Raw genomic sequence first — 19943 nt, forward strand, 5'->3', positions numbered from 1 at the left:
ACCACGGCTGATCACGATGTAAACAGGAAGAGCCGTCGATGGCTCTTCCTCACTCGCGTCTGACAGACGCGAGTAGAGGATAGCCGATCGGCGGCTCTCCTGACAGGGGGGGTTAGCGCTGATTGTTTATCAGCGCAGCCCCCCCTCGGATCGCCACACTGGACCACCAGGGATGCCCACCCTGGAGCACCAGGGTGGGCAAAAAAAAAAAATGACAGAAAAAAAAAAAAAAAAAAAAATGACAGAAAAAAAAAAAAAAAAAAGCAAAAAAAAAAAAAAAAAGATGCCAGTCAGTGCCCACAAATGGGCACTGACTGGCAACCTGGCAAAAATCAGTGCTGCCACCCCAGTGTCCATCAGCGCCACCCCAGTGTCCATCAGTGCCACCCCACAGTGCCCATCCATGCCCAGTGCCCACCTATCAGTGCCCATCTGTGCCACCCATAAGTATCCATCAGTGCCGCCCATGAGTGCCCATCAGTGCCGCCTATGTGTGCCCATCAGTGCCGCCTATGTGTGCCCATCAGTGCCGCCTATGTGTGCACATCAGTGCCGCCTATGTGTGCCCATCAGTGCCGCCTATGTGTGCCCATCAGTGTCGCATACCAGCGCCGCCAATCAGTGCCACCTCATCTGTGCCCGTCAGTACTACCTCATCGATGTCCATCAGTGCCATCTCATCGGTGCCCATTAGTGCCGCCATATCAGTGCCCGTAATTGAAAGAGAAAACTTATTTACAAAAAAATTAACAGAAAAAAATAAAAACGTATTTTTTTTTCCAAATTTTCAGCCTTTTTTTAGTTGTTGCGCAAAAAAAAAAAATCGCAGAGGTGATCGAATACCACCAAAAGAAAGCTCTATTTGTGGGGAAAAAAGGACGCCAATTTTGTTTGGGTACAGTGTAGCATGACCGCGCAATTGCCATTCAAAGTGCGACAGTGCTGAAAGCTGAAAATTGGCTTGGGCGGGAAGCTGCGTAAGTACCTGGTATGGAAGTGGTTAATGACTTGCTCCACTTTTGTTCCAATTATTTTTATTTTTTTAATTGGACACAGTGTTTCATATTTCTGCTCAGTGTACCTTTTACAAGGTGTCAAAGCATGGGCAGTGAATTCATTAATATAATACCAATTATAAATAAATGTAACCAATCAGAATTATCTTACCAAAGGCAAAGGAAATCCATTGATTGGACGGTTTTCGGTCCAGCCACGGGGAAGGTACAGGCCATCTTCATACTCAGCAGGTAGTAAACGTGTAAAGCCTGTGTTGGAAGCACCAAGAGTGGGATTTCTCCTGCAAATATTGACAACATTTTACTTTTGTCTGAGAAGTACTTGTTATCAACTGTCATTACTCATCACACAAAGAAATTCCCTTTTTAACCAACTCAAGATCAGACACTTTTAACTCCTTCCTGACAAGGGCATTTTTCAGATGTTAGCACTGTCACGTTTTGAATGACAATTACTCTGGCATACAACACTGTGCCCAAAATAAATTATCATTTTTTCAGACAAATGCAGCTTTCTTTTGGTGTTATTTAATCAACACTGGGTTTTTATTTTTACTATATATATAAAAAAAAGGACCAAAAAAAATTTCTTAGTTTCTGTTACAACATTTTTGCAAATAAATAATCTTTCCTCATAAATTTAGGTCAAATGTATTCTGCCACACTATTTAATCTGTGTGAAAGATATAGACCTTCTAAACCAGGGGTCTCCGAACTGTGGCCCAAGGGCCAGATGTGGCCCTTTGCTAGCCTTTATCCACCCCTTAAGCACTATTCCTCCCACTGACACCAACAATGGGGCACTATTTCTTCCACTGATACCAATGATGGGATACTATTCCTCCTACTAAGAGGGGCACTACTCCTCCTATTGACCACCAATAGGTGGCCATATTTATTCTTACTGATGCCGGGCCCTGAACATTTCTACCCCCGCTAGCCACAATCCAGCCCTCCTAAAGTCTGAAGGACAATAAACTGGCCCTTTGTTTGAAAAGTTTGGAGACCCCTGCTCTAAACTATAATATATATTTGAAAATTGATCAGTTCTTATGTACTGGCTGCCTTTCTAATTTCTTGAGGCCCTAAAATGCCAGGACAATACAAATACCTGCTTCCCCTACCCCCTCCAAAATAAACTTTTTTAAAAGTAGAAAGTCCAAGGCATTTAGTAATGCCGCTTACACACGATCAGTTCGTCTGATGAAAACGGTCTGATGGACCGTTTTCATCAGACGAACCGATCGTGTGTGGGCCCCATCGGTTTTTTATCCATCGGTGAAAAAACTAGGAACTTGTTTTAAACTATCTAAGATGATGGTTAAAAAAACGATAGAAAAAAACGATCGTCTTTGGGCACGTCCATCGGTTAAAAATACACGCATGCTCAGAATCAAGCTCGGAAGCATTGAACTTCTTTTTTCTCAGCACGTCGTTGTGTTTTACGTCACCGAGTTCTGACGCGATCGTTTTTTTAACTGATGGTGTGTAGGCAAGACTGATGAAAGTCAGCTTCATCGGATATCTGATGAAAAAATCCATAAGACCGTTTTCATCTGATGAACCGATCGTGTGTATACAGCATAAGAGGCATGGTGAGTTTTCTGAAGTTGTATTTTTTTTTTTTCACAAAGTTTGTAATTTTAAGTTATTTCTCAAACAGAGCATAGGCATACTTACAACTACACCTCAAAACACATTCTGTTATGCCTCCTGAGTATGGGGATACCACATGTGAGACTTTTTCACAGCCTAGATGCATAGAGGGGTTCAAAATGCAAGGAGCAACTTCAGGCTTTCCAGGGGCATAAATTACATATCTACTTTTTAACTACCTATCACATTTTAGGAGGCCCTGGAGCACCAGGACAGTGGAAAAATGGCCACATTTTGGAAAGCAAAACACTCCAAGGTATTTCTAAAAGGCATAGTGAGTGTTTTGAAAATTAAATTTTTGAGACAAAGTTGTCAATTAATAAGATATTTCTAACACACATAATTAAAATTACACTCTAAAACACATTCTGCTACTCCTCCCAAGCATGGAAATGTCACATGTATGAGACTTTTTCACAGCCTAGCCACATAGAGGGACCTAAAATCCAAGGAGCACTTTCAGCAAGTCCAGGGGCATAAATTATGCATGTAATTTCCTGACTACCTATCACATGTTTGGATGCCCTGGAGAACCAAGACAGTGGAAATACCCACACAATAACCACATTTTGGAAATCAAACACCCCACTGTATTTTCTATGAGGCATGGTGAGTCTTTTTTTTGCCACAAGGTTTTGGAAAATGAGGAAAGATTTTATTTATTTTTTTACACAAAGATGTCGGTTTATTAAGATATTTCCCACATACAGCATAAGCATACTTAGGATTAAAACCTAAAACAAAATCTTTTACACCTCCGGAGTATTGCGATACCACATAAGTGAGAGTTTTTCACTGTCTGCACTGAATATGTACCGGACATTGGGGTTATTTAGTAAAACTTGAGACTGCAAAATCTGATGGAGCTCTGCAATTCGCTTCCAGGTTTTTTTGTCAAAGCTTAATTGAACAAGCTGAAGTTAGAAGCTGATTGGCTAACACACATAGCTGCATCAGATTTTGCACTCTCAAGTTTTAGTAAATGAACCACCTTGTATCTTTGGTTTTGACACAATTGGTTGATGTGTGTGATACAAATGTACTGTAATGGTTGCCTCTGTATGGGTGATCAGGGAATATAGCTTAGTATAGCCACACATATAGCAATCCCAGTTCCTATAAGCCAAGAAAGCCTAGCCTACTGTTACGTGGCTGCCCCCTGAAATGCCATGTTCAGTGCCCATAAAAGTACAGGAGTTCCTGTGGTTCCTGGAGAACAGTTGTCCACAGAGAATGGCTCAGACTGGTGTCTCACAGGAACATAGTCAATGGGATATGCAGATGGATCAGTTCGGGCCACAGGCAGAGACATGGTTAGCAAGCAGGCAAAAAAATCAGTCTAGGCAACAGGCAAAAATGTGGTCAATAAAAAGGCTAAGGTTAGTACAGGCAACAATCAAGGGGCAACAATGCACTGGTGTGCCAGTTATCAGAAACACTGTTGCTGGCTTCACTGGTCTGGTGGTGACAGTGGGATTTGTGTAGCGATGATCAGGAACACTGTTACTGGCTTACACTAGCCTGGTGACACAGACTGGGGACCGGTGTGGCGGTAATCAGGAACACTGCTGCTGACTTACATCTGCTGGTGATCCTGAGACTGATGTTGAAACAATCGGGGACACCCTTTCTTGCTTACACTGGTATGGTAACTCTGTGATTGCTGTGGTTATGATAAGAAATACTGTTTCTGGCATACACTGGTCTGGTGACACTGAAACTTGTGTCGCGGTTATCAGGAAAACTGTTGCTTGCTTCACTGGTCTGGTGTGGTGGCAGTCAGGAACACCAATTCTACTTACATTAGTCTGGCTACACTGTGGCTGGTTTGGTGGGGTTTGGAGAATTGTGACTGGTTACACTATTAGGGCTCGTTGTACTGCCCCTCAACTGCTACCCTCTTTAGCTGCGATGCTTTGATTTGCAGCTGTGGCAGGAATTATACCCCATGTACGCTCTCCAATCGCGACCCATTTGAGTGAATGGTGGAGTTTGTGTGGGGTTCAAGGGTTTAAAGCAGGTGGTGAGGAGGTGATAAAACGCCTTCTTACTGCCTTTCAAATGCTTTATGAAGCATGAACTAGGTATGGATGGCTCTTCAGAGAGCATCACACATGTGAATAATGCCTAATGGTGGTGACTGGTGTTGTGGAAATTTTATGAAGATGTACCGTATTTATTGGCGTATAACATGCACAGGCGTATAATACGCTCCTTCAATTTAAGAGGAGAGTTTCGGGAAAACATTTTAATTTTTTTTTTTAAATAAACCACTTTGAAGCTAAATAATGGTCAGTGCCCATCAATGCAGCCTGATTAGTGTTTTTTTTTAAAGCAACGTATCAACATTTTTTTTATCTGTTGCTTTATCTGTTGCTTTTAAAGGTATTAGAGATTTGGGGTCTTATAGACCCCAGATCTCTCCATAAAGAGGACCTGTCATGCTGTATTGCTATCACAAGGGGTGTTTACATTTCTTGCGAAAGCAATAAAAGTGATACAAAAAAAATTAAAGTAACAGTGTAAAAATAATAAAATGGAATAAATGAAATACTAGTTAAAAAAAATGTAAAGCGCCCCCTGTCCACCTGTACTCGTGCGCAGTGGTGAAAGCATACGAAGGTCACGCCCACATATGTAAACAATGTTCAAACCACACGCGTGGTATTGCGATGAACGTCAGAGCAAGAGCAATAATTCTAGCACTAGACCTCCTCTGTAACTGGTAACTAGAATTTTCTAAAGTGTTGCCTATGGAGATTTTTAAGTACCATAGTTTGGTCCCATTCCATGAGCGTGCGCAATTTTAAAGCATGACGCGTTGGGTATCTTTTTACTCGGCGTAACATCATCTTACATATTTTATTAAAAAATGTACTTATTTATTGTGTTTTAGTTTTCATTAAATCATTAAATTGTATTTTTGACAAAAAAAAATTGTGTTTGAAAAATCGCTGCGTAAAAACAGTGTAACATAAAAATTGCAATGACCGTTATTTTATTCTCTAAATCCTCTGCTAAAAAAATATTTAGAGTTTGGGGGTTCTAAGTAATTTTCTAGCAAAAAAACACAGATTTTTACATGTATGAGAGAAGTGTTAGAATTTCCCAATTGCACTTCCTGCCCCCCCTAGGCCAACCATCCTTTGTTGCCTTTCTTGTTTCACTACCAAGATCAGATGTTGTAATCATTCAAGGCACTATGGGGCTGAAACAGACAGTTTACCCATTTTATGTCAATGTACTTAGAACCAATGACTAGAAGAGTAAAGATAACTGTCACTCTACTCTGCTAGCAGCTTGGTTCTTGGTGATGGTCCCAGAGCTGGGGATCTACATGTACACAACACACTATACCAACAAAAACTCAATGACAGCCACAATGATGACCCAGCCAGAGGGCGCTAGCAGGCATGGCGGCAAGCAGGACATTTGTATTATACACAGAATGGTTTATTGACAGTAATGTGATGTTTGCCAAGCCTGGTGATGTTTTTGGAGTGTGGGAGGAAACCAGGCCACCTGGAGAATATCCATGCAAGCAAATGCAAACTTCAGATAATGTCCTAATTGGGATTGGGGCCAGAGACCCTAGTCAGGTCTCAGAACTTACAATTACATAGATGAATGGTTATGACAGAACCTATAGTAGACAGAGAACTTTTACGACATACCAATACTTTAGTAATAAACATACTGTAATGCTGGTAATGGGGTGCCTGGGGTTCAGCTTTAAATACGATGTTTTAATAAAACATACATTATAACCCTTAACTGAAGGAACAAAGTACAGTATTAACATTACCTATTCTCACCATTGCCAGCATTATGTTTACAGTATTACTGTACTAAAGTTCCAATCCAAGCTCTGTGTTTTCTGATGGGTCTGTCAATTTGATCAGCTTTTATTCATTCGTTATGTAATTCTAATTGTGAGACCTGCCATTTGGAGACCCTAGGAAAAGGAAGAACCCGCTGCTCCAGGTATGTATAATGTGTGCCTTTATTCAAATCACTATAATGACACCAGGGGCACCAGAAAGTCACATAGACGCGTTTCAAACAAATCTTGTGCTTAATCATTACCATTACATTAATGATTAAGCACAAGATGTATGTGTGAAACACGTCTACGTGACTTGCTGGTGTCCCTAATGTCATTATGGTAATTTGAATAAAGGAAATTGGAACCCCTGGATGTGCGGCCCTCTCTTCTTATCTCCATTTGGAGACCCTACTCTCACATCCTATCTATGGCCAATATTACTATTTCTCTGTGTAGTCATGTCCCACCTACTGAATGCTCCACTCTTTCTAATAGGAAATTAAACGAGTGACGGAGTTCTATTACAGTACTGTACTTGAATCAGAACAACAACAATAGAAGAAACACAAGCCTTTCTATATTTATATTTTAGAAATAGGGGAAGATTTACGGCTATTGTAGTTATTCTTAGCCTTATCCCTTTACATGTACCATTTGTTTTTCATAATACATAATAACTCCTTTCTTACATATTGGCTCTGTTTCTCTTACCTGTTATTACATGTGCCAGTAATGGTGCGATATGGACTGTCCTGACAAGCCATGGGGCGGTACTGAGCTTCACAACCTGAAATCTTAAAGATTGAATCCAACTGGTGCTTTGTTAATATATCTAAAGGAAAAAGGATTATGAAGATACATTTAAAACAAGAAATACAGCCTAATTGTTTCTGTACAAAAGGCAACCTAATGTCGTACATCACCTATGTATCATATGTGCAGGGCAAACGGTAAACCTCTACTTTGAAAGCTACTATTAAACTAAATATTCAGTCTAAGTCAGTGTGATCTGTGCAGTGGCTGAGGTGGGACGGAGTGCACAGAAGGAGTGTCTAGTATGGCACAAATTAATTCATGTACCTCTAAAACAGGGGTCTCAAACAGGTGGACCTCCAGCTGTTGCGAAACTACAAGTCCCATCATGCCTTTGCCTGTGGGAGTCATGCTTGTAACTGTCAGCCTTGCAATGCCTCATGGGAGTTGTAGTTTCTCAACAGCTGAAGGGCCACCAGTTTGAGAACCCTGCTCTAAAGACTTGTACACACGATCGGTTTGTCCGTTGAAAACAGACCGATGGACTGTTTTCATTGGACAAACCGATCGCGTATGGGCCCCATCGGTCTTTTTTCCATCGGTGAAAAAAATAGAACATGTTTTACATTTTTCCTATGGATAAAAAAAATGATAGAAAGAAAGGATCGTCTGTGTGGAAGTCCATCAGACAAAAATCCACAGAAATGCTCAGAATCAAGTCAACGCAAGCTTGGAAGTATTGAACTTCATTTTTCTCAGCACGTCGTAGTGTTTTACTTTATCGCGTTTTGGCACGGTTGGATTTTTGACTGATGGTGTGTAGACAAGACTGATGAAAGCCAGCTTCATCAGTTATCCGACGAAAAAATCAATCGGATTAGATTCCATCAGATATCCGATCGTGTGTACGTGGCTTAAAAGGTACGTTAAATGGCCACAAGCACCAACAATTTCAGTGTGGTGACTCAACGGAATTCTATACGACACCCTTTATGAATTTCCCCAATGTGTCTTCAATTTGCCTAAAACCCAGCTAAAAATTTCAGTTTAAATTAGGTGCATTAAAACAAATCCTTTTTTAAATCTGGATTAGAAAGTCATGTGTCAAGTTTTGTGTGGAAGCAGTAATCTCTCTGCAGAGGTCCAACACACCCCCTGGCTCAGTCAGAGCTGGAGTTCTCCAACCTGCAGTGATTGTGAGCTTTGCTGATTGCTGAGCTATAGATCTTACACACCAGGGGGTGCCAAAGAGCTACTTAGTTTACACAGGGTCTTCTACCCGGGGCTGCAGGGCACAAAAGGGGAGGCAGGGGAGCACAGGAAAGGTAAGTATTAGAAGCTCAGGAAGTGGGCTATAAAGAGAACCTATTACTTTGCCTTGAATGGGAAATTTGACAAATTGATAGTCCTACTCCTGAATAAGAGTTTCCCCTTCAGGATAAAGTGAGGAAAAGTTAGAGATCAATATCTTGGTAACAACCTTTACCAGAAGGGGAAGTTACAGAGAAATCTCACCTAACCAACCTTAGTCAGTTACCAACTTCTTTACAATAGGGCTTTTTTGAGTAAACTTCTTATATTTTCTTTAAAGTTGTTGTAAAGGCAAAAGGTTTTTTATTTCCATGCATTCTAAACCTTCTCTGTGCAGCAGCCCCCCTAATTCTTACCCGAGCCCCCTCTCAATCCAGCGATGTCCACAAGAGCCTTGCCTCTCCGAGGACTCACACTCCTGATTAGCTTTTGGCAGCAGCAGGAGCCATTGGCTCCCACTGCTGTCATTCACAGCCAGTGAGCCAATCAGGAGATGGAGGGGGCCGAGCCACTGCTCTGTGTGTGAATGGACACACAGAGAGCTGTTTGCTGTGGGGGCACCGGGCAAGAGGGAGGAGCCAGGAGCGCCAGTGTGGGACCCAAAAAGAGGAGGATCTAGGTTGCTCTGTGCAAAACCACTGCACAGGGCAGGTAAGTATAAAATGTTTGCTATTTAAAAAAAATAGACTTATGTATGTCAAGTGAAAACTTTTTTTTCCCTGTCAGATTTTTACTGCTATCCAGAAATTTGAGAGATTAGCTCTCACTTTTTGTCACAGTTACCAGGAAGGAATCAAGGTAAAAACTGCCACGGGGCACCGACAGAAGTAAAAATCTGACAGGGTTCCAGATGTTTTGAAACCGTTATCACTAAAAACAGGAAGTATGGGTAAATCTTTCCAAGGGAGTCCTGAAATGCATTCTAGTCCTTCTCTACGCTATCCAAAAAAATATATATAATTAGGCTGAACATAAACTTTACCACTATTATGAACTATTTATGTACCTGAGATATTGAAAGGCCTGTTGCTAACATATTTGAATTTTTCCGCCAGGAGCTGCAGAGTTGTACCCATGTAATCAGCTGCACGAATATAGTTCCTGCTCGTTGCTACAGGCTGCTTGAAGTAGGCCATGAGCTCACGAGCACCCACATCCTTTGTTCTCAAACGTTCTTTCAAGCTTAGCAGAAGAGAAAAAATAATACAGTTTGCTGTTATTTCACAATGCAATTCATTGACAACAGTTGTTGAAAATGGTAGCACATGCCTGAGTTTATACAGTATAGCGCTGTTTGGTAATATTTTTGGATCATATTTAGAAACATTGGGCCAAATCCTCAAAAACGTAGCCTAACTTAATTTTTCTCATTTAAGTTACACTGGCGGGAAATTTCTACCTAAGTGCCCGATCCACAAAGCACTTACCTAGAAATTTCACGCAGTGTAACCTAAATTCTCCCGGCGCAAGGCGGTCCTGTTATCCAGGGGGCGATGACAATTTAAATGAGGCGCGCTCCCGCGCCGGCCGTACTGCGCATGCTCGTGACGTCATTTTCCCGACGGGCAGCGCGCGAAATTACGTTACGCCGGGCTTTGTGGATTGCGACGGGACAATAAAGTTGCGTCGGGTAAAAAAAAAGTTACGCGCCGAAAAATAAAATTCAAAATTTTAAAAAAATCGCGGCGATCGAAAAAAAGGTCTGTTTTTACAAGGTGTAACCAGTTTACACCTTGTAAAAGCAGCCCTAATTTTACGTATGCAAACGTAAACTTACGCAGAAAAAACAAAGCTGAAAAGCTTTGTGGATCTCCGTAAGTCCTCATTTGCATACGCAAAGCGGCATTTCAATGCGAAATGCCCCCAGCGGCGGATGCGGTACTGCATCCTAAGATCTGACAGTGTAAGTGTCTTACAGATGTCAGATCTTCTGCCTATATTTGGAAAACTGCTTCTGAGGATCAGTTCCAAAGATAGGCACAGGGATACGCAGGCTGAACAGCAGTTCCGCCTGCGTATCCCTTTTGAGGATTTGGCCCATTGTGCCATAGGAACAATTATATTTGGTACCATTTGTAATTGGCTCCAACCATGTTGTCACCCACCATATTACATTGTTATTATTACATGTAGTGTTACCATACTCCACCATTCCACAGCCCACAGAAAACAGGGGGTGCTACATTTTGCTTGAACTATAAAGTCTCTTATGCCCTCCTCTGTTGAAGACATATTAATTGTAATTTCTAACATTACATTGAGCTCAGTCTCGACACTGACAGTATGCCGATTTTTTTTTTTTTTTTTTGCTGTACATACCTCGTATAGCTATTTTCTTAGCCGGCTTCCGGGTAGTGAATCCCACGGGAGTGGGCGTTCCTATGCAGCAGTTAGTGATTGACGTGATGACAAAAACTACCCACCCTGACGCATAAGGAGCGTCACGAGTTGCCGAAAGAAGCCGAACGTCGGTGCGCAGGCGCCGTATAGTGCCGACTCGAAAAAATCGGCATACTGTCAATGTCGAGACTGAGCTCAATTTAATGTTAGAAAATTGTTTTTAGGGTGAACCCCCACTTTAATGAGCTTACCTTTTGATCTATTTTCATTTTGGATAGAGTAAGAGGATTATAACACTGTCAATTGTTTTGCCATTTGTGTCCCATTGTGGAGATTTTCCTTCCCTTCCTGTCTCAAACCGAAATCCCTTCAAAGTCAGACAATCCCTGGTTGTCACTAGGGTCATTGTAACTAGTCACCCCATTTTTCCTCTATTCCTGTTTTAGAAACAACCCAAAATGTGAGATTTTTAGAGATAATGGTAAACGGGACAAACAGAGAGGGAGACTCTCCCTAACAGGGACACAGACAGGAATAAATACCTGACAGATGTTCTAATCCCTCTTTATTGTATCCAAAAATAGAAAAAAATAAAGATTTTGCCATCCCATCTAGTTGTACTTGTAAGGTTATAGGGGGTGGGAGAGGTTGGCTTCCGAGTCCAACCTCCAAATTTATATTGTGGCCAGTGGGAGGAGGACACATTGCGGTGGCCCTTCATTTTGTGGTGGTAATGCATTGAAGTCAGTGGGAATGAGCTGCAGCCAAGTGCCAAATATCTCTGCTCTATCCAAAGTGAAAAAGTTGTAGCTTTAGATATAGAGTACATTAATAGGCAGTCTTAAAGTGGAACTTTACCCGTAACAACTTGATATAAAATAATGTTTTTTTTTTAGCAAGGAGCATACATTCCACAATAGTAATTATGCTACAAAAATGAGTGTGTCCTGTAAATTGCCTCCAATATTGCTCCTGTTCCTTCTTGCTGGAGGCCACCATTTTGCTGAAGCCCAGAGCCCTTAAGCAGTAGTAAATCTATAGGCAGTCAGGAGATCGGCCTCTAATGGCTCTAATTTCGGCACAGTGCCAAAAATGGAGAGCAACTGACAGGGGCGGACTGACAACTCATGGGGCCCTCGGGCAATATTAGATTATGGGGCCCCCGGGCAATAGGAGATTATAAGAACAAAAGATGATCAGGACAGCCGCACTCCAATCCAATGTAACTTTAATGTAAAAAACTGGAAACAGGCACTACAAATCACAGCAACGGAACCTAGGACACGCTGACGCGTTTCACACTAACTTCAGTGTTTGCTCATAGCTGATTTTCCTAGGTTCCGTTACTGTGATTTGTAGTGCCTGTTTCCAGTTTTTTACCTCAAAGTTACATTGGATTGGAGTGCGGCTGTCCTGATCATCTTTTGTTCTTATTTGCCATGTGCATTGCTAGCACCCTCAGTTCCTGAGAAGATGATTTGCGCCCAACAAGACCTGCCTGGAGCGGCAATTTCTGCTGGATTTTTAGAAAAAAAGGATGTCGGTAAGGAACATTTCAGGGACAGATTTTTACATACTGTCCCTGATTTTACTGAGGCTGGCAACTCTGATGGGGTCCCCTAGTGGCATGGGGCCCTCGGGCAGTGCCCGAATGGTCAGTACGCCCCGGGCAACTGAGCATGTGCAGAGCAGGTTGGGACAGTGGGGTTGATTTACTAAAATTGGAGAGTGCAAAATCTGGTGTAGCTGTGCATGGTAGCCAATCAGCTTTTAACATCAGCTTGTTCAATTAAGCTTTGACAAAAATGCCTGAAGCCTGATTAGTTTTTGTGCAGAGCTGCACCAGATTTTGCACTCTTAAGTTTTAGCAAATCAAGCCGTGTATTACTGGATATTAAATAGTATAGGAACAAATTTGTTTTGTTTTACATAGCTATACCTGCAAAAGAGGTCAGCGATAAAGGATCTATCAAGACTTAATTTTCTGACAAAAGTTTCATTTTAAATGATAATAATATAATTTGTGTTGGTAGAGTTTGTAAGTAGACATGTGCATACTGAAATATTTCATTTCGGAATTTCGTTTTCGTCTGAAAAATTAATTTATTTAGTTACTCCCGAAATTCGTTTTTATTTATTTTGTTTTTCGTTAAACTGCATTCGTCTGAAAATCTGAATTAATTAAGGTCGAATCTGTCATAGAAGGCTTATGGTGTCTGTCGAATGTTCAAAGAGGATTCGACGGAGCAGCGAAACTGTACGACACATTTCCCATCGAATGTTCCGCCTACAAGCTAGCTATAGTAGAATTCTAATGTTGTATGACTAGTAATAATTATATTTATTAATTATTATTACTAGTCAACCAACATTCAAATTTTTATATAGCCTATGGGCCGAGCATTTGACCGGAAATGTATGATTGCAGCTTCGTACAGTTTAGCTGCTCCGTCGAATCTTCTTAGAACTTTTGACAGGCACCATAAGCCTTCAATGACAGATTCGACGTTTGTATGTTTTTCGATGCTTTGTCGACTCTTCGTCGTTCATGTTGAATTATCAAGTTAGTTCTAGCTATTTTACTGCTCCTCCTCTTTGGTTATAATAAGCCAATAACATTCATCATCATCATCTTCCCCCACCCAATTCCAGCAGCGATCTTTTCTCTCTATAATGTCAAATCTTTTCTCTCTATAATGTCAAATCTTTTCTCTCTATAATGTCAAATCTTTTCTCTCTATAGTGTCAAATCTCTTCTCCCTATAATGTCGAATCTTTTCTCTCTATGTAGAATAATCTTGGACTAATAGAGTTAAGGTTAGGCACATTCGACCACAGGTTTGATAGACACAGATAGACACAGATTGTTATTGTCAGCATCATGTAGAAACTCCCATCTATATCGAACTGTTGTTGCAACGAAAACGAAAATAAAGCATTTATTTATGTTGGATCTTATGTTTTTCGTATTCTGCGCTTTCGTTTTCATTTGTTAAAACGATAACGAAAATACCTAAAAATTTAGACGAAAATGCATTCGGATGAAAACGAATGCACATGTCTATTTGTAAGAGTCATTTACTGGACTGGTGAAACCAGCACTATAAATCATATGGTGCAGGTGTCATTAAGACAGTGAGGCACAGAGAAACGTATAGCGATTAAGAGAACTTATATTGGAGATGTGGAAACTCAACAGCCAAGGTTGGGATAGAACCAGGATAAAGCCAAATCACGGAGATTCATTTATAAATTCCAATCTGCCATCAAATCATAGGGATTTTATTAAAACGCTAGTCCTGTACTGACAGGCATTTGGCTCTTCTACACAAAACCAAGGCCACTAAATCAGGTGATATGGGAACTGGAGGTTGATGTGTAGTTTTCCTTCCACATAGCATAGGTTTACTCACACCCAGTTTTAACATTGTGACTGCTAATGAATGATTCCCAATACAGAATCACTATAGTGGTGACTGGACTGCAAGATCACAAGAGACCATGCTGGCATTGGTACAGTAATTACTTCATTCATTTAATAGGAAGGAATAACCTTGCAATTTCACCCAGGACAGAGTAGGCCTTTTGGCAGACTAAGCACACTAGCACAATTATATTTCCTAAGTGGTTAGGGACCTGCTTGGAAGTAGTACTATATAATAAAATAAATGTAACAATTCTTACATTAAGCGTGTGTTTTTATATGCCGTGTCCACCAGATTCTTAGCTTCTTTTGCACAATTTACAATAACTTCATCGTCCAATTCCTCGACTCCATCTACAAAAATTAAGATACATTAACCCTAAAATACGTATTGAAATGGGCACTGTATGGAAAGGCTTTGTAAGAGGACATAACTTAATTAGTTTGATGTAATGATTTTAGTTATTATTATTTATTATTATACAGGATTTATATAGCACCAACAGTTTGCACAGCGCTTTACAACATCAGGGAAGACAATACAGTTACAATACAATTCACTGCAGGAGGGATCAGAGGGCCCTGCTCGTTAAAGTTTACAATCTAGAAGGGAGGGTCAAGTGGGACAAAGGGTAGTAGCTGTGGAGGATGATCCGATGGACAAAAGGAAAATATAGTTGTTAGGTGTTGGTAGTTACACTGCAAAAAATTCAGTAAGGACTGCTGACTAATTATGTGTTCTGCTTAGCCAAGCAAGAATTCTGGTATAACTCATTGTGCTTTATTCAATTTTTTATACAATTTTTCATGTAGATTCTTTACATTTGTCCCCAAAAAAAAACAGCATGAGGTTGAAGGGAATAGACAGACCGATATTTCAACCATAGAATAGTGTTTCTCAGCGCCATTCCTCAGGTGTCCTTAACAGGTTTAGTTATCAGGATATGCCTCAATTGAAACATTTCTAGAATTTACGCAATCACTGAATCATGAAGAAAAAATGAAAAACATGACCTGCTCAGGTTACCCGGGGACTGATTTGACAAATACTCTAAGGCTCCTTTCACAATAGCAGTGTCATTTATTTATTTTACTTTTAATTTTTATGATGACTTTAAATGACATTGTTTGTCATGCTGCAATTGCTGCAGTGATGCAAAGCATAGCAGTCATGACAATGTGTAATCCTTCAAACGGCCTGTAAGTGTACTTGTAATTGGGGGGGGGCAGTAGAACCTGGATCAAATGCCTGTTTTTATGGTCTGCCCACGTAAAAAGGAGCCTTATGCCCCGTACACACAATCAGGCTTTTGCCCGGCCAAACTCACATCGGAATTCTATCGGAGTAAAAGAGAACATGTTCTCTATCTAAACTCCGATGGATTCCTCAGAAAAAAAGTCAGAAGGGGCATACACCTGGTCAGAATTTCCCGTACGGGGCTTTAGAATATGAGCAGAAAATACAAACTGAATCTAAAGGTGAGATTAAGAACTGGTGTTGATGCTTTTAGATTCATCTAGTATTTAAGGCACCTTAAAATACACTTAAGCCATGCTGATTTAGTCTCTGATCCAGGGATGAGCTCAGATATGTTCTGATCCTAGTTTGAATCCACCTGAGCTATCCCACCAGGAAGATGAGCCTTGGCCATGTATGAATGGCGGAGCGCAGACACAGTTGCCTGGTGGCATAGCTCAGGCAGGTTCTGACTTGGATCTGAACACAGCTGAGCTTATCCCTATTCTCAACCAATACTATCATATGTCACTTTAGCATGTCTTATGTGCTATCTAGCCCACCTTAAGACCCCATTCAAACTTAAGTGTAATATATGGAGATTTTGAGTCTTTTTTTTTGCATGATTTTAGACATAAAGTACCAGAAATTAGCTTCTTTGGGGCAGTATTGAGTGTTTTTAGTCCCACAGACTTTTTTATGGAAAAGGTCTAAAAAACACCAAAACTACAATTTTTGTGCTCACTTCCATTAAAATCTGTGGGGCCAAAAATGCCCTATTCTGCTTCAAAAGTGTATCTTTCAAGCTTCAGGCATTGAGCTAGTCGCCTCAATGTTCTAAAACAGGGATCTCCAAACTACGGCCCTCCGGCCCTGTTACGGAACTACACATCCCGTGAGGCATTATGAAACTCTGACATTCACAGACATGATTAGGCATGATGGGAATTGTCATTCCTGAACATCTGGAGGGCCATAGTTTGGAGACCCCTGCTCTAATGTAAACCGGGACCATTTAAAAAAACATAGAATTTGGCTTGTTGAGCATTTTGGAGCTCTGAGCTACAAAAAGCTTAGCTATGAGTGGGGGCTAAAGCATATTGCTGCTCGATGACTAAGGGAAATTTGTTGTAAATCCCAGGAAAAACATCTGACAGACTGATACACTAAAGTTGGAGTTATACTGGGGCTAATTCATAAGTGAGGTGCTGTGGGTGTGGAATGAAATGCACCTATGTTCATTTTTGATACTTTTGGCACAGTAAACATTGCATATTAAATTCTCATGTGAGCTTTTAGACCACAAACTAAAATAACATTTATTGTGAGTATTCATTCCCCAATCCCCAATGTATATTCTGTACCTAAAGATTAATTTTACACAGACACTTAACTCTATGCCTCACCTACCCATAACAACTACCTCAAACCTCAAAATAATCCAAAATACTTAACCTACTAGTTAAAATTAACCCACAGCAGTCGACCCAACGCTAACAATTAGCACTAAACGTCCTTTAAAAGTACTCCCCTCCAATCTAAAATTTTAAATAACATTTACGACTAAGGCTAAGCTAACACATGCAGAAATCAACGATTCTCCCATGCCCACATACACCGTGGATGGAGAACTCTGCACTTGCGGCTATTGTATTCAGAAACCGCAGCACCCATCATCTGATAGAATGGTGTCACTGTACAACCGATAGTTTTCAATTGACTTTTATCAAGCTGGGTGATGTCAATTCCACAGGAATCAGCTGACAGTCAATCCACATAAGGCTAACTTTAATCCAACCTAACATTTGGGGCTCGTTCACATGATACATGCATGAAAACTGATTGGGAAAACTGCACAGATTTCACTTGCAGAGACATCAGTTTACATTAGTTTTCATTAACATTTCAGTGAGTTTTTATGCACGTTGACATCAGTTCTCATGTCAACGTGCATGTCAGTTATGTGCCCTGTTCACACCAATGTTGATGTCATGTCATTTTTATTTCCTGTGCAAAAAACTGCATACACATTGCAGATTCCTGCACAGAAAAAATCCATACAGGATACCAGTGTTGCGGACAGGGCACATATAGAACTATCGTGTTTTTGTGACCTTGCAGAAGGCATTTAAAAAACTGACATCTCTGCACCATGGTGTGAACAAGGCCTAAAAGTGATCCTGGACCCATTATAGATGTTTTAAAAAAGAATTGTCCTGCTTTTTTGTACCTGTTTTGTGCTTTTTCATATGTAATTTTGCTTTGGTACTGGGACTTGACTTCATGGCTAATGTCCATCAACTGCCACCCCCTTGTGTAATGAGAGGAGCCTTTCTGAACCCAGATGCACTGGAAGAACAGTTAACAGGACTTTGAATCTTTTTTTTTTTTTCTTTTTGTTTATCACCAGTTAGGCCACTGTATGCTTTTGATGTTTTTAGTAGAAACAAAAACAGAGTAAGAAAACTGTGTTTTGCATGGGTATTAATATGCTTTAATGCTCGCTAATGCGCATTAGCGAGCATTTCCATGTCTGGCATCAATACATTCTACTGGCCAGATTTCTGGCCATTAGGCTCCACAAACACTGGACGCTAAAATTATGTTATACAAATGCCAGGAGCTTTGCAGTAAGTCTTTCAGTTTTTTTATAGTTTTTGCAATATCGTTTATTAGCGTTTTCTAGTGTTTTTCAGCGTTAGCGTTTTTTTTCAATGGATCAAAAATGCTAAAAAACACCGATGAGACACGTTTTTTTTAGCGTTTATTGACGTTTATCAGCATTTATGAGCGTTTATCTGCATTTTGCGTTCTTTGAGGTAAAAAAACTGCACTTTGAACGTGATTTTCGGCATTCAGAAACAGCCCATAAACTCCACTGCTCATTAAAGCTGAAAAACGTCCATATGTGCATGGACACATAGGCTAACATTGAGTGGAGTTTTTGGGCTTTTAAAAAAAATGCCCAAACTCCAATAAACTACAGTTTATCAGCTCCAGTGTGCATGGAGCCTTAGGATGTATTAAAGTAGGAATGCAGGAATATGCCTACAGTTAATGAGTGTTAAGCCTCGTACACACGGCCGGTTTTCTCGGCAAGAAAACTGCTGGCAGAGCTTTTTGCCGAGAAAACCGTTGGGTGTATGTTTTCTCATCGAAAAAACTGCGGGGAATCTCGACGAGAAAAATAGAGAACCTGCTCTCTATTTTCTCGTTGGGATTCTTGTCGGCCTGTTTCCCGACGAGAAAACTGTGTGTGTGTTTATGCGGCTATAAGCTTACCTGTCCTCCTGTAAGCCTGCGCATGCTCGATGAGACTTCGACGCATGCGCGGTAGCTTACAAGGGTAGTGTAGGGTGAAGCAAGATGGCGACGACGGCATCTAATGTGACAAACGCATGCTCGTCGTGACGATGACGTCACCGCGTTCTTGCCATTAAAAAAAATGGCGGTTCATTTGAATGTGCAGTGTGTACACTCGGGTTTGCAAGAAAAGCTTGCCAGGAATCTCGTCAGGAAAAACAACGTTTTTTTCCCAACGAGATTCCCGGCCGTGTGTACGAGACTTAAAAGCATGTTAAGGAGCTTTTAAGCTTTTTTATGCTCAAAAGCTCCTCTCCAAAGTGCACAAGTGAAGGTTTTTTTTTTCCGCCTGTAAACTCCCCTGCTGCCAAAGTACTGAAAATGCCTATAGTGTGCATGGACACATAGGCTAACATGGAGGACTTATCAGCCAGAGAAAAGGCAGCAGCTTCTTTGAGCTGCAGTGTGCATGAAGCCTTAGAATGTTTAAAGTGAATACTTCATCTCGCCATTTACCCCGTGTGTGTTAGGTGGGGGATCTGGGAATATAAAATGTAAGCCTCCTTCACTATTACAAGCAAAGTGTTTTTAAACATATACTATGAAGGCAGGGCCACCATCAGGGGGGTACAGGCAGTACACCTTTTTAGGGGTCCGGAGGTCCCCAGGGGCCCGGAGGCCCACAAGGCCCCAGATGGCAACCCCCCTTTTTTTTATTTATTTTTTATTAAAAAAATATATATTTTTTTATATATTTGTATTTTATTTTTTATTATTAAAGGGACAATTTTTTTGGGGGGGTTCCGGAGGTCCCCAGGGGTCCGGAGATCCCCAGGGCCCCGGATGACAACCACCTTTTTTCTATTAAAAAAAAAAACACTTTTTTTTATATATTTTTTTATTTGTTTTATTATATATATATATATATATATATATATATATATATATATATATATACAATTAAAGGGCCCAGAGGTCCCCAGGGCCCCGGATGGCAACCCCCCTTTTTTTTTATAAAAAAAAATGTAATTTAAGTTATATTATTTTATTTATTTTATTTTCTTTTTAGCTCTTTTT

General features: G+C 40.6%; 1 protein-coding gene across 1 annotated transcript in view; it reads right to left on the reverse strand.

The window, feature by feature from the left end:
* Nucleotides 1-19943, reverse strand: part of LOC120927671 (eosinophil peroxidase-like) — a 38363-nt gene that overhangs the window by 17409 nt on the left and 1011 nt on the right. The window contains exons 3-6 of the mRNA XM_040338491.1: nt 14587-14680; nt 9569-9744; nt 7210-7330; nt 1168-1297 (exon numbers count right to left, since the gene is read on the reverse strand). Of these exons, the coding sequence (XP_040194425.1) occupies nt 1168-1297; nt 7210-7330; nt 9569-9744; nt 14587-14680 (521 nt within the window). The remainder of the gene's footprint in view (nt 1-1167; nt 1298-7209; nt 7331-9568; nt 9745-14586; nt 14681-19943) is intronic.

This window comes from Rana temporaria, chromosome 2, assembly GCF_905171775.1.
Source record: "Rana temporaria chromosome 2, aRanTem1.1, whole genome shotgun sequence".
Taxonomy (NCBI): Eukaryota; Metazoa; Chordata; class Amphibia; order Anura; family Ranidae; genus Rana; species Rana temporaria.